This window comes from Anopheles gambiae, chromosome 2 (assembly GCF_943734735.2).
Source record: "Anopheles gambiae chromosome 2, idAnoGambNW_F1_1, whole genome shotgun sequence".
NCBI lineage: Eukaryota > Metazoa > Arthropoda > Insecta > Diptera > Culicidae > Anopheles > Anopheles gambiae.
This window is the reverse complement of record NC_064601.1, coordinates 15,374,315-15,387,537: the sequence shown is the minus strand read 5'-3', so window position 1 is coordinate 15,387,537 and position 13,223 is coordinate 15,374,315. Positions and strand designations below refer to the sequence as shown.

General features: G+C 49.0%; 4 protein-coding genes across 4 annotated transcripts; 3 read left to right on the top strand and 1 right to left on the bottom strand.

Annotated features, from left to right (window-relative positions):
- Nucleotides 1-1,669: 1,669 nt before the first annotated feature.
- LOC1281105 (dual specificity protein phosphatase MPK-4) lies at nucleotides 1,670-6,162 on the bottom strand. Its single transcript, XM_061644063.1, has 2 exons — nucleotides 4,292-6,162; nucleotides 1,670-4,198 (listed from the first exon to the last, which is right to left on the bottom strand). The coding sequence occupies exons 1-2, from the start codon at nucleotides 5,466-5,468 to the stop codon at nucleotides 4,095-4,097; spliced, it is 1,281 nt and encodes a 426-aa protein (XP_061500047.1). The 5' UTR covers nucleotides 5,469-6,162; the 3' UTR covers nucleotides 1,670-4,094.
- Nucleotides 6,163-6,286: 124 nt separating this feature from the next.
- Nucleotides 6,287-7,432, top strand: LOC1281337 (calcyclin-binding protein). The gene is made up of 2 exons (XM_320934.6): nucleotides 6,287-6,496; nucleotides 6,586-7,432. The coding sequence occupies exons 1-2, from the start codon at nucleotides 6,473-6,475 to the stop codon at nucleotides 7,270-7,272; spliced, it is 711 nt and encodes a 236-aa protein (XP_320934.4). The 5' UTR covers nucleotides 6,287-6,472; the 3' UTR covers nucleotides 7,273-7,432.
- A 113-nt stretch (nucleotides 7,433-7,545) lies between these two features.
- LOC133391281 (uncharacterized) lies at nucleotides 7,546-8,568 on the top strand. Its single transcript, XM_061644064.1, has 2 exons — nucleotides 7,546-8,004; nucleotides 8,063-8,568. The coding sequence occupies exons 1-2, from the start codon at nucleotides 7,625-7,627 to the stop codon at nucleotides 8,511-8,513; spliced, it is 831 nt and encodes a 276-aa protein (XP_061500048.1). The 5' UTR covers nucleotides 7,546-7,624; the 3' UTR covers nucleotides 8,514-8,568.
- Nucleotides 8,569-9,024: 456 nt separating this feature from the next.
- LOC4577180 (DNA repair protein complementing XP-C cells homolog) lies at nucleotides 9,025-12,891 on the top strand. The gene is made up of 3 exons (XM_001238402.3): nucleotides 9,025-9,395; nucleotides 9,467-11,552; nucleotides 11,628-12,891. The coding sequence occupies exons 1-3, from the start codon at nucleotides 9,193-9,195 to the stop codon at nucleotides 12,549-12,551; spliced, it is 3,213 nt and encodes a 1,070-aa protein (XP_001238403.3). The 5' UTR covers nucleotides 9,025-9,192; the 3' UTR covers nucleotides 12,552-12,891.
- Nucleotides 12,892-13,223: the final 332 nt, after the last annotated feature.

Sequence of the window (13,223 nt, the reverse complement as noted above, 5' to 3'; positions counted from 1 at the left end):
GACCCAATCCAGTAAAGCACCATCCGTGTGTGTGTGTGTGTCTCTACGTGTACGTGTAAGAAAGGAAAGGACATATTTTAGGGAGGAATTGAATCAAAATGGCTGTTGGATGTATTTTTAACAAAAAAAAATCAATCCCTTAGATGTTTGCATTATATTAGTACACAACAGAGAATTCCAATATCGCCAGGTGCATCCGTTTTTTGTATTGGGCAGGCTTATTAGGGCAGGAAAGCAAACATGACTTGGCAGGCAAAAGAACAAGAACAAGAAACAACAACATCTTGCATTCGTTTCCGGAACAGCAAAACAAAACATTAAAAAATGGTCAGTTAGTACTACGAAGTGTTAAATCCAGCATCCATTCGTCTGCGCAATATCTGCGCCAGAAGAGCTCCATTTGTCTTTTACATTCTCTGCCACGGTGTTAATAATGTAGCTGCAGTTTTCGTTGCTTTCGTCTGCTGCAGTATCAAACCCTTCCAAAACCCCCGCCACCCACCACCCACCAACCACTACCATCCAAGGTTTTTTGTTTGTTTGTTTAGTTTTTAAATATCCCTTTCCGTACGACCGCGTTCTTTCGGTAGTGTAGACCATAAGTTTATATCTTTCTTTCTTTTTTTATATCCATGTTGATTATGTTGTGTTTCGTTCTGTTAGCTAGTGTAGAATAAGCAGTTAAGTTGGAGCTTTTGAAACAAACAAGCAAAAAAAAGCACACACATACAAACACAAATACCACTGAGAGTGAAGGGCGATGTTAAGCGATCGCTTTTGTTATGAACAAAATTATACAAACAAAACAAAAAAACAACCCAAAACCCCGATTCGGACCGGTAACAAACAAGCGGATTGCTTACTCAGGCGGTGCTGCTGACACATGATGGAGATGGAAACGGACAGTGTAAATCGTTAAAATTGTAATACACGAAGGAGCGTGCGCGCCTCCTCCGCGTTGAATTTAGATAGGGATGATTTTAAGACGAACAACAGGAACTGCAGCGGAAGAAGAGGAAACAGAAACACGAGATTAGGCGCTGAACGTTATTTAGAATTTAGAGCTTTTGTTTGTTTTGGTACTGCCGGCACCCAGGGTTAGAGTGGCACTCGTTGTTATCTATCGTGCCAGCCAGGGCCAGGGCGAGAAGGAGGAGGAGGAAGTTTTGTTGGCGTTACAGTTTCGCATTACGATATTGGTCATTATTGCCACTGATTGGCGATTTTTTTTTTTCATTTTTTATTTTCTACTCCCTTGGCTATTAATTTCATTCTCACTGTTTAGAACGTTTTATCTCCTCTAGTTTAGAGTGGTTTAGACTTTAGTGAACTCTAATAGTGATTTATTCTCTTTTTTATACAAAAAATATATATACACATAAAATACACAACAAAAAAAGAAGCAAACATTGTACAACAAACAAACGAAAATTGCGTACGGCTGTGCGCGGGAAATGGGTTTACTCTACGGAAGGGCGGGATGTTCGGATACGGCCAGGGAAGGGCCTAGTTACGTGAACTGTTGATTCCCGTCACAAACGATTTCATTTTGGTGGCAAAACAGCTTCACTGCGTGTTTTTGCAGAGTAAAATTGGGACAGGTTGCGTCCAGAGAAGGCAGTGAAAAAAGATGTTTCGTTTAGAATAACGGTTTAGCTGCTGCGTGGTATTGTTGATTTATTGAAGTATAATTTGATTTTTCTTTATTTCATTATGTACTTTGTATAATGTTTGATTTTACTGCAACAGCCGTACTGTGTACGCGGCAGGGTAAAACGAGCTGCTACTACTAATAGTTGCACAAAGACGACGGGGCTCTTTTTCAGCTTTTCCCACATTGTACCACAAAAAAACAATATGCAAATTTGATTATCTTGAGTTTGATTATTTCAATTAACTTTCGCTTGCTATATTATGAGCGGATCCTTTGCAAGGTCCTATATTATTTGTATACGATTCCTACATATTAAGCTTGTGTGTGTTTGTATGTGTGTCAGTCACCCGTATATTCCCAGTTTTTTGTTTGTTTTTTTTTGTTCGGTGTTAGTAGTGGTGCCGGTGTTTTTCACCTTGTCGAGAAAGAAACCGTAATCATTTGTCCAGAAATTGTGACGTAAATAATTTGGATTATTTTATATTGTCGTCTACACACACAAACACAGACACAAACACACGCTAATTGTTGTCATGCAATGGTTCGCATTCATTTTACCAATTTGGAAAGCTTATTTTTCCAGTCAGCTGGGATTTTACCTTGGATTAAATATTTCTTGTCCATTAGTCTCGTATGCTTTGTTTTGCCTAAACTGCACCAAAACCAATTATCCCGATGAGTAAATATGTATGCGAGCCTAGCTTTGCTTGTGTATATGATAGTTGAAATTTAATTGTGACCTTTGTTTTACAGTGATCTTTATCATCGATACCTCGCGATTCGATGAACACACTCCCGCCGGACCACGTTTTGCCTAAATTAGGAGCTTTCGTTTTGCAACAAATCATTATTCGCAAAACCCGTATAGCCGAAATCAAGTTGCGCATTGTGTGCGATTGTTTTGCCTGTCGTGTATTGTTCTCCTTACACTAACCCCCAACAATAGTAATAGTATATTTGCATTTCTCTTCTCTTTCCGTTCGATTTTGCAATCGTAAATAATGCTTTACGGTGTGTTTTTGCCGTTTCTGCACTACCACACTAGTACGACACAATTTTCTAAGTCCGTAAATAAGATAGCAAATTGTATAGATTATTGTATTGTTACGTTAAGAGAGAGCTAGAGAGAGAGAGAGAGCAATGCCTTCCATTTTTGCTACGCATGTTTCCTACAGAAGATTAAATATGATTCTCTACTGGTTTGCTCTGCTTGCCTACTGCTAGATGCTATTTTATCTTCCTTCAACGCCAACGACCGCTTGCAATGCAAAGCAGCATAATACTTACGTAGAACAATTTATACTAAACGGTAGAAGCTCTTTTGCAAATGTTTTTGGCTCATAAATAACGATTTTTTTTCCTACTCGTTTTCTGGCTGCCGGAAGACGCTTTTGTAGTATCAATTCAATCGTAACGTGGCAGCAGCAGCAGCTTCGGCTTTGGTGGAGCCTAATCCGAAGAAGGTAGTTTTTGCGCGCATCAGTCACTTGTGCCAGCAAGTCTTGGAATTAAACGAACCAAAAATTTGCCCACAAATATTTAAAAAAAAACTGTTAGAAAGGCAAGGCGTATGCTGAAACAAAAGCCATTGTGCAGAGCTTGCCTGTAATCGTTACACTCGGAAGGACATCTCGTCGTTTCATTGTTTCACTTCCGGCCTGGTGTGATAATTGTTTGTGTTGAGGTTTTTTCCATTTCTATACCGCTATAATCCTATATCGATTTCATTACTTCCCATTCGTTCCCAGTCGACGGACGATGCCATGGGAAAGGAATCCTATTTCACTGCTGCGCTGCTGTCGGTATCCTTCTTTTTTTGTCGATCACTCAAACCAGAATGACGAGAGTTTCTCGCGTCAATGTCATTGTCGTATAACTCATCATCATCATCAACATCATCATCATCACCGTCATAACCATCGTTCCATTTGATGTTGAGCCACACGAGAAAGATGTGTAAATACGCCAATTGACCTATTTTTAGCTATTTTCCATCGATCACAGCACGGCCGACCATTCGCGATGAGAAAGTTTTCCAGCTGCCGCCACCGCAGCATCAGCTATTGTGAAGCGTTTTTGTTTCTCTTCTCCCTTCTTTCCCGCGTTTCAAGTATCTCTTATCAGCCCTCTTCAAAAAATACGCCATTCTTCCTATGGCTACGGTTCATTTGAATCCTTTCTCCAGGAAGAGCGGTGCTGTGATGAGCTGCTAGCTGCCACGTTCACACGCTTGTCGATTCCATTTACCCTAAACAAAGCCCTCATGACGCAAATCCTCAAACATAATGAAATTGGGCAGCAATAATAAATAAAGGGCGACAATAAATATTGAATGAAGCCGGGCCGCTCACTTCCCGCTGCCACTTACTACATACTGCTGCTGCTGCTGCTCTTGTAGCTATCTTTGGTATTGCTCAAAGGTGCGCTCGACCAAACTGAATTACACCGTCACTTGCACGTTTTGAACCACGGTCGAGTATTCCGTTTTCGAGGGGACAAGATAAAACGCAGGAAATATTTCTGCTCCGCACGGACATTTGGTGGCTAGAAAGGGACAACAATAGCGTATGGGGTTCACATTAACCAACATTTCGGTAGCAGTTGAAAGTGTTCAACCCCTTGCCCTCCAACACTTACCCATCACCCAGTTGAAACTGCCCAGCTTGACCGTACACTTCGGACAGTACAGCCGGCCCTGCGTGTTGCGGTAGATGTCCGTCATCCAGGCGAGCGGCTCGATGAAGAATATTTTGTTGCACATCGGCGTATCCTTCTCCGACGACCGGTTGCTATGCTCGCTGCTAATCGAACAGCGGCGCACTTTTTCACCCAGCTCGTGCACCCCGCCACCGTCCACAGCTGATGATCCCGTTGCCATGGTACCGTCTGCCACATTTTCCCCATCAGCACCGTGCGGTCTGCTGGCACTCTCAGCACCGTCGCCACCAGTCCCTTCTTGCTCCTCTTGCTCCTCTTCCTCCCCTTCCTCCTCCTCGAGTGTAGCTTCCGGTTCGCGGCCAACCTTTGCCGGCGACTGTGCCACCGTGGCCGATTTCGGTTTGTGCAGCAGCAGGTTGCTCCGGGACGCAACCACCCGTCGACACTTGCGGCACCGGTACACGTACGGTTCGGGCGATTCCTGCGTAACGCCCGGGTCCGGCTTCACCACGTCCATGCATTCCGTCGGCAGCCGTTTCGCTTTCCGCACATTGTCCCCCGCCAGCCGCAGGCGGAACAGTTTGTACCGCTCGTTCGTGCGATCGATCCGGTACGCCATGCGCCCGTACAGCTTGAGCTGATTGACGAAGCCCGGATTCGGCATCACGAAGCGCCGCTTCGCCTTCACCCGCTGGAAGGCGGCCTCGTACCCGAGCCGATACTTTTGCATGATGTACGCAATCATAATCGTGGCACTGCGGCTCACGCCGAAGTAGCAGTGCACCAGCACGTGGCGGCCCTCGGCCAGGCTGTCCGCGATGAACCGATTGCTGTCCTCGAAGTGCCGTATCAGGTCTTCGCGGGGCACGTCGGCCGCCTGGATGTGGCGCACGCGAAGATTCGGATGGTCGGTGATGTGGACCGGCAGCGGCACGGAATCCACCGACAGGATGCTCCGGATGGTGTGCCTTTCCAGCGTGCCGACGTCTGCCGCGGCGGACGCATTGCCCAGCCACAGGCCCGGCTCGATTTCGTCCAAGCTGACCGGGCCCGCGTCAAGATCTTCGCGCGTTAGCACCGTGGCCGGTTCCGGGGCACGGCGCACACCGGTCGATACCACCTTCGTGACCACTGCAATGCCCTCGTTCATGGACATGCTTCTAGTTTGACCTATCTTGAACGACTACGCAACGGGTGCGATGCGAAAGAATGTCCCCGGCGCGGTATCCGCCCAGCGACGACGACGACGACGACGACAGGCGCACTTTGACGTAGACACGAAGCACACACGCACACAAAATACAGCGACCGACCGAGCGTGGCCAACTGGGATGGCAATGGCAAAGGAAGCACGGACCTGCGGCAGGCAAATAAGGAATCCAATGCCGTATCTCCTTCACCGCGCTCTCACGGAACCTTTTTGCTGATCGCGCACGCTTACCAGATGGGTTTGAATGGTACTCGAGCAAAATGAAGCACCACTCGGGATCGCCAGCACGCCCGTTTTTTCTTTCTGTTACTGTTTACACTAACGTGCCCTGCTAACCGTGTCCTTCCAAGCGTGGATCCCCGTTTCCGGTGGGTAGAAAGGTGCTACGCTGTGCGCGAAAAAGAAAGTGGTGCCTGTGGGTAGTTTGTTTTGTTTATTTCGGTGCACGGTGGGTGGTGTTCGTGGAAAATCGATGCCCTCGACGCCGTGACGTTTGTTATCAGTGGTTCCCGCTTTTTTTCCTTCGCCGAATTCACCTTTGTTCCCGTTGACAGGTTGGCACAGTGGGAGTGGCAAGCGGTCAGCATATTAAATATTTATTTTAAAATTCTAAACATGTAATGTTGCCTTATCGTTAATAAAGAAGCTTTTTAAAATATTTAAAAGTTTAGCAAAACGTGCTTTTGTGACCTATTTTGTGCATTTTTCTTACGAAATCATGTTTGGAATTGAATTTTCCTCGACCACTGTGATACCGGCGCTGGAAATTTCGGGAAACGTCAAGAAGAAGCAGCATCCCGTTCTGTCAAAGTTCTGAATCAATTCATCAGCAAGCGAAAAGGCTAAAACGCTAGTCCCGAAACGTGCGTGTGCGTGCTTCTCATTTGTTGAACGATTTATCCCCCGCTGCGCAAGAAAACCTGTATTCCCGCGAGCTATCACACACAAGAATGTCTCGTGAAGCGATCGAAAATGTAAGCAACACGGTGCAGCGTGCTCAACAGTGAACGCCCTTGGCCTCTAACATACCCGCGGTCGTGCTTCCTTTCTTTCTTCTCCACAGCTGACGCTGGACCTGGAGGAGATGCGCAAGCTGGCAGGGAGTGCCCAGCGCAGCCGGGTGCAACAGATGCTGGCCATCGACATTCGCAAGCTGGAGACGGACATACAGCGGCAGCGGGATCTGCTTGCCGCCCAGGCGGCCAGCAGCGAACAGACCGTTGCCCGACCGGTCCAGACCTCCGTCCCCGGTGACGTCCGGCGCTATCAGGTCGAGCTGAAGGAGTACGCGTGGGACCAGAGCGACAAGTTTATCAAAATCTTCGTGACGGTGAACGGCGTGCAGCAGGTGCCGGAAGATAACGTGAACGTGGAGTTTACCGAAAACTCGTTCCAGCTGGTGATTAGCGATCTGAACAACAAGGACTACATCTTCGTCGTGAACAACCTGCTCAACTCGATCGACGCGGAAAAGAGCTACCGGCGCGTCAAGTCCGACATGGTGGCGATCTACCTGGCCAAGCAGGGACCGGCCAAGTGGGCCCACCTGACGCTGACGGCCAAGCGGCTGCAGGACCTGAAGGACGAACGGATGTCGGACGGGAAGAAGGCGACGAGCGACGATCCGTCCGCCGGTCTGATGAACATTATGCAGCAGCTGTACGAGTCGGGCGACCCGGAAACGAAGCGCATGATCAACAAGGCATGGCACGAGTCGCAGACGAAGCAAAAAATGCCTACCCTGGAGTAGGGTGGGTGCGGGGTGTTCCATGGCCCTTCGTAATGTAGGTGTAAGGTTTGTTCGACAAGTTCCATTTCATACATAAGCGAATAGTGGAGTAGAGCGCGTAATGGCCAACGTAAACTGTATTTGTAAGTCGAATTAAAATAAATTGTAACAATAACCGGCATTCCACGTTTATGATGAACATGGGCGAATGGTACGGTGCACGAAGGCGTTTGAAAATGTTCAGCCACTTTTAATCATAGTAACCAGCGGGTCGTGTTTTGGCGGGCTCAAACACTTTTTCACCGTTGGATGGTAACGATCAGCTTTCAAAATTTTTCGTGCATAAAGCCCGTACAAACCCGTTCTTGGAATCATGGCCGGTGGGGAAAATGAAGAGCAATCCGAAATCGTGGAACAGGAAGAGGAAGTGGTAGAAGAGATGGAGGAAGCGCTGGAAGAGCTGCAAGAAGAAGAGATGGAGGAAGAAACGGACGTTTCCCGTATATCCGTACTGTCGCAATCCTTCGAGCCACGAATGTCGAGCATTGAAGAAGAGACCGATGCAACACCAGCCGCGCAAGAACCTGCTCGCGAAACGACACCCTCCGTCACTGCTGGAGGGCCTCAGTATGAGCGCATAGAGAAGCTGGCACGCCCGAAGGTGGCCCATCTGGAGGAAACGCTCGAAAGGCACGGTAGACGAATGAAGGACGCGGCGATCGAGCGTATAAAGGGACTGATCAGCGAGCTGAGGTAAGGCCGTCTTGATGTCTCACATTTTCCACTCACTAACGGTTAATCTCTTCCACAGAGGGACGGAAAAGCTTGCATCGGCAGAAGCGCAACAGTCCGCCATTAAACTACCCCGAAATTCCGAGCTGATCTACAAAAATTTGCATTGCAGTTTGCGCAAGGTAGCGTTCGAAACGTTGGCCAATCGGATATTCGACAAAATGCCCGAGCTAATTGTAAAGATGCAGCACAACCGTCCCCAGCGGCTGGCACCGGAAACGAAAGTGCTGTACGATACGTTGCAGGCCACGCTGCAGTGCTACCTGGGGTTGCCGGAGAGCGAGCACGAGGCGCGTATTTTCGAACAGCTGTGCTACGGGTTGACCAAGTTCGTGGAGAACATCATTGAGCAAGTGCATCAGGAGCAGCAGGAGCGGGATGATGCGGAGGGTGGCAAGTTACGCTATCCGGTTGCGGTTGAGCTGGGTAGAAAAGCGTACAAGGAGCGTCAGATGAGAACGGGCAATTAAAAAAATGGGAAAACATTACATTCTAACAATAAACGGAACATCTCTTTAATCAATATTGAATTGTTTGCTTTATTGAAGCCATCCACAAGGTTGAAATATAGATAGAAATAACTTTTAGTTTAAAATGAGTAGTTATTCCAAATTGGGAAGATATTTTCCTTCCCGAAAGTTCTTTGTCGACCACCATGCTACCGATCCATTTGAAAGTCGACATCCAAATGAACAAAGCAGAACAATGTGGCCAGATTATTTTGGCGGTTATCGGTAGGAACACCAAAATTTAAGGATTTTAGAAGGAGCTGGCAGCACCAACAGTAAGAAACAAACGCAATCAATTATCAGCTTACATTGACAAAAAATTCATATTAAAATTTATTGACTTTGATTTAATTTTATTTACCTTCGATTGGGCTCCAAGCAGTCACACGATTGTAGGCCTTCCCGAAGTGTCGAACAAGAAGTAGAACGAGAGGCTCTAAACAAAACTGGTCACTTTGTCGCAGAACGCGGCGCTAGTTTGTTTACAATTCGCAGTTCCCACTAATCTCCGGCAGGCAAACAATGTAGCGTAGGGAGGAGAATTAAATTATTCATCATTTAATGTGTTTCATGCATAGATCTAGTTCCACGATAGCAATAAAATTGCACATATCTTGTCGTTCGAAGCTATGAATGTACAATGGAAGCTGAAAACGTGAAGCATGAGGCAGAAAACGAGCAGGATGTCGACGATGATGAAGGTGATGAAGCATCGCATGCTTCCTCCGTTGGTGATTTTTCCGCCAGCGAAGATGAATGGACACCGGAGAAGGAAGAACAAACCAAAGTTGCGGAAAAAAGTGCACCGAAAAGAAAATCGAAAGCCCAACCGGCTAAAAAACCGTACGTATAAAGGCCGCAGTCCATCTACATTGCACAACGGTATGTAACATGTTCCTTTGCCTTTCCCACAGCATTGTGCCGGCCCGTGTGTCGCGAAGGATAGCCGCCAAGAGGGGTATCGTTTTGCCGGAAGAGCCAGAAACTGCCGAACTGCCGGCCAATGCCCAATCCATTCCAGCGCCAAGCTCCAGCGAGGATGAGTCGGCTAGCGAGGAGGAAAAGAAAGCGCCCAAAAGAGCGAAAAGGAAACCAGTCCGTAGAAAGGGGAAACCACCCGCGCGCCAGAAATCACCTTCCGCTGACGATGAACCGATCAAGCTGACCACATTCACGGTGGAGCAGCTGTATCGTAAATATCGTCCGGATTTGGCACATCCCGAACGGCCGAGCACTTCGAAGGCACCTGCCGCTCCTCCGACGAAGCGTACTAAACCCAACTCAGCGGCCGGCGATGGTACGGGCGATGAGTCTGAGAGCAGTGGCGATGATTATTTGGTCGACCCGAGCGAGTTGGACTTGAATTCGGACTTTTTTCGACCATCCGAGCAGGAGAAGGAACAGCGGCATGCGGTCAATCTTTACTTCGACTGTAATGCCGGTGTCGAGTTGACTGATTCCGAGGAAGAGGAAGATGCAAGCGATCGGGTCGTCGGGGGAGAATCAAGCACAACGGCGGTAGACAATGAGAGAAAACTGGCCGATGTAGAGTTGGGCAAGAAGCTTATTCAGCAAATCAATCAATCCAGCGAAGCGTACGTCCAAATGGTCCGGCTAGCGGAAGCGGCAACGGCACGGAACGTGCCACCGCAGGGCGGCAATGATCCGGGTGCAGGGTCATCGAAGGCGGGCAAGGGCAAAGAAGCTACCGCGGAATCCCGTCAGCAAGAAGATATCGATCGGCTGCTGGTCGCGGGCGAGAAGTTGCCCGGTCGGGAGGGAAAAGGTCTTACCGCCGGCTTTGGTAGGACCGATTTTGTGAAGGTAGCACCGTCCAAACCGGCGGCCAAGGCGGACACGCCAAAGGAGATCGAAATTACGCTCAAACTCGGCCCGGAAGGGGACGGTAAGGGTGGCTCGCAGAAGCGCACCTTTGACGTGCTGACCGCGCTGAAACGGTTCATGAACCGCGAGAAACGCACCAGCCAGATAAACGTCCACAAGGTGGCACTGCTCTGCTGGATCGGGCACGGCACGTACGTGAACAGTGTGCTGCGCAAACCGTCGCTGATGCGCTTCGCCCTGAAGAAGCTGCTGCCGGGCGTGATGGGCCAGACGAGCGCGGCCAACCGTCCGAATGGGCTGACCAATGTGCGGTACTTCCAGGAGCTGACGCGCTACTACCGGCGCACCGTCACGCTCAAGGACGATACGATGTTTTACCGCCAGCGGCAGCATCCGGCCCTTGGGAAGTTTCTTATATTCGCGATCGCGAAAAAGGCCACCTACTGCCGGCGGGACTACATACTGCTGTTTGTGCTGATGCTGCGGATAGTGGGCGTCCATGCGCGGCTAATCATTGCCCCGCCCGTTCCCCCGAAACACGTCCCATCCGATCAGCTGTACAAGATGAACCCGAAAACACCGCAGGAGATGGCGATGGAGCGGAAGCTGCTGGAAGACTTCCGGCAGGCACCGCGCGACAGCATGGTGTACGTGGCGAAACAGAAGCTGCGTGCGCTGATCGCCAAGCAGAAGGATTCCACCGGGAAGGGCGTTAAGCGGAGAGCGGCTGGTGGTGGCGGTGGTGGTGGATTTTCCATACCGCAGCTCGATGGCGGTGCGGATGAGCCGTCACTGTTGGCACGGGATAAGAAGCAAAAGCTCAAGCTTATGAAGGGTTCCTTTTTGAGGGTGGAAAACAATCGGAAACCGGCGCTGCCGGTGGAAGGGGACGATGAAGAGGAACAGAGTGCAGTGCCGGATGAGGTGCAGCAAAGGCGGCAGCGCATATTGGCCGCGTATCGGGCACGGGCAGCACGGCTTGCCAGCAAGAAGGAAAAAGACGCCAAACGAAAGGGTGACGATGGTAAGAAGAAGGCGAATGGAAAGGTGGGCTGTGGAGTGGACTACTGGGTGGAGGTGTTTTGTGAGCATGAGGACAAATGGATCACGATCGATGTGCTTAAAGGGAGCGTTTATAATCTCGAGGATATTGTGGTAAGGGCTGCAATTTATTTGGTTTTCTTAAATGAAATTTAATGCTGTATACCTCTCTCTCTCTATTGTTTCCAGAAACAAGCAACGCAACCAATCGCGTACGTCCTGGCCTGGAACAATGACGGCACAATCAAGGACGTCTCACCCCGTTACATCTCCCGGCTCGGTAGCAAGAAGAGTAAACTACGCGTCGAAGACGCCTGGCTAGAGAAGGCGCTCCGACCGTACCGTGGCAAGCGCACCAAGCGGGATCTGATCGAAGACGTCAAGTTCGATCGATTGCTCAACAAGCGGCCCTTCCCGGAGCAGATTGGCGAGTACAAAAACCATCCCAAGTACGCAATCGAGCGGTATCTGCTGCGGAACGAAGCAATCTACCCGCGGGATGCGCCCATCCTCGGACACATACGCGACGAACCGATCTATTTGCGGGACTGCGTGCACACGCTCCATTCGCGCGAGTCCTGGCTACGACAGGCGAAAACGGTCCGCCTACACGAGGAACCGTACAAGGTGGTAAAGGCGAAGGCAAAGTACGACCGCTTTACCGGGGCAGCCATTACCGGGCAGACGGTGGAACTGTTCGGTGAGTGGCAGGTACAGGACTACGTACCGCCGGTCGCAAAGGATGGGCTGGTGCCACGCAGCGCGTACGGCAATGTGGACCTGTTTCAGCCGTGCATGCTGCCGAAGGGTACGGTGCATTTGCAGCTGCCCGGGCTGAATCGAATCTGTCGCCGGATGCGGATCGACTGTGCGCAGGCCATCACTGGGTTCGAGTACCGGAACGGAGGCTGCCAGGCGGTGTACGATGGGTTCGTGGTGTGCGAAGAGTTTCGCGACCGGCTACTGGACGAATGGTACGCGGAGCAGGTCGAGCTGCAGGAGAAGGAGGACGAACGGCGCCGGAAGCGTATCTATGGGAACTGGCGACGGTTGATCATGGGGCTGTGCATACGGAAGAAGCTGAAGGATCGGTACAATTTCGATAACATGTGAAAAATTGTGCACAAGGAGATGCTTTCGATTCGAGGAAAACCGTTTGAAATATTTCACTCCGGTTCTCGGGGTGTGAAATACTTCTGTGCAAGCATTTTACAACTTGCATGCAAAGAACAGTTTTTCGCAAACTGTTCAACTCTGTTCAAGCACTCTCGTGAGGACATTCAAAAGAAAATTCGTTGTTCATTGCAAATGTTTTAAATCCTAGGACTGCCGACATGAACATCGCATATATGTGACGTACCTTAATTTGTTTAATGCTACGCAATTATAGCGTACTAGGTAAGATATTAGTGTATTTTTTTCCCCACCAATAAAGATATTAACTCCTAGCTTAGAGGGTGCTTCCGCTAATGCATTTAATTCGTTGTAGGTATTGATACTAGCCTCCATGAATGATAAACTTTTACTCCCGCTCTCACCTCTCTATTCAATTAAATTCGTTTAGTTTAATACCATACGTTTTGCGACCAAGAAGTTTGCGACCAAGAAGTTTGCGGCCAAGAATTTTGCGACCAAGAATTTTGCGACCTTCTTGGTCTAATCTTGTACAGAGTCCTTGGCGGGTAGCTCTTACTTGACACTTGTCAGCGCTCTCAGGTGTATTTGGTATCGTGCTGATTTTTGCTTCCTTTGAAACTCGAATCGCGAGTTTAAGGTAATCTAGTG

What these genes read in the sequence shown, in the direction of transcription:
- LOC1281105 (XM_061644063.1), bottom strand. Translation starts at nt 5,468, where the DNA reads ATGTCCATGAACGAGGGCATTGCAGTGGTCACGAAGGTGGTATCGACC. An exon ending in CAGTTTCAACTGGGTGATGG is followed by an intron (nt 4,199 to 4,291) that starts GTAAGTGTTGGA and finishes GTCCCTTTCTAG; the next exon opens with CCACCAAATGTCCGTGCGGA.
- LOC4577180 (XM_001238402.3), top strand. Translation starts at nt 9,193, where the DNA reads ATGGAAGCTGAAAACGTGAAGCATGAGGCAGAAAACGAGCAGGATGTC. An exon ending in GCCCAACCGGCTAAAAAACC is followed by an intron (nt 9,396 to 9,466) that starts GTACGTATAAAG and finishes CCTTTCCCACAG; the next exon opens with CATTGTGCCGGCCCGTGTGT. An exon ending in ATAATCTCGAGGATATTGTG is followed by an intron (nt 11,553 to 11,627) that starts GTAAGGGCTGCA and finishes TATTGTTTCCAG; the next exon opens with AAACAAGCAACGCAACCAAT.
- LOC133391281 (XM_061644064.1), top strand. Translation starts at nt 7,625, where the DNA reads ATGGCCGGTGGGGAAAATGAAGAGCAATCCGAAATCGTGGAACAGGAA. An exon ending in GGACTGATCAGCGAGCTGAG is followed by an intron (nt 8,005 to 8,062) that starts GTAAGGCCGTCT and finishes TCTCTTCCACAG; the next exon opens with AGGGACGGAAAAGCTTGCAT.
- LOC1281337 (XM_320934.6), top strand. Translation starts at nt 6,473, where the DNA reads ATGTCTCGTGAAGCGATCGAAAAT. An exon ending in CTCGTGAAGCGATCGAAAAT is followed by an intron (nt 6,497 to 6,585) that starts GTAAGCAACACG and finishes TCTTCTCCACAG; the next exon opens with CTGACGCTGGACCTGGAGGA.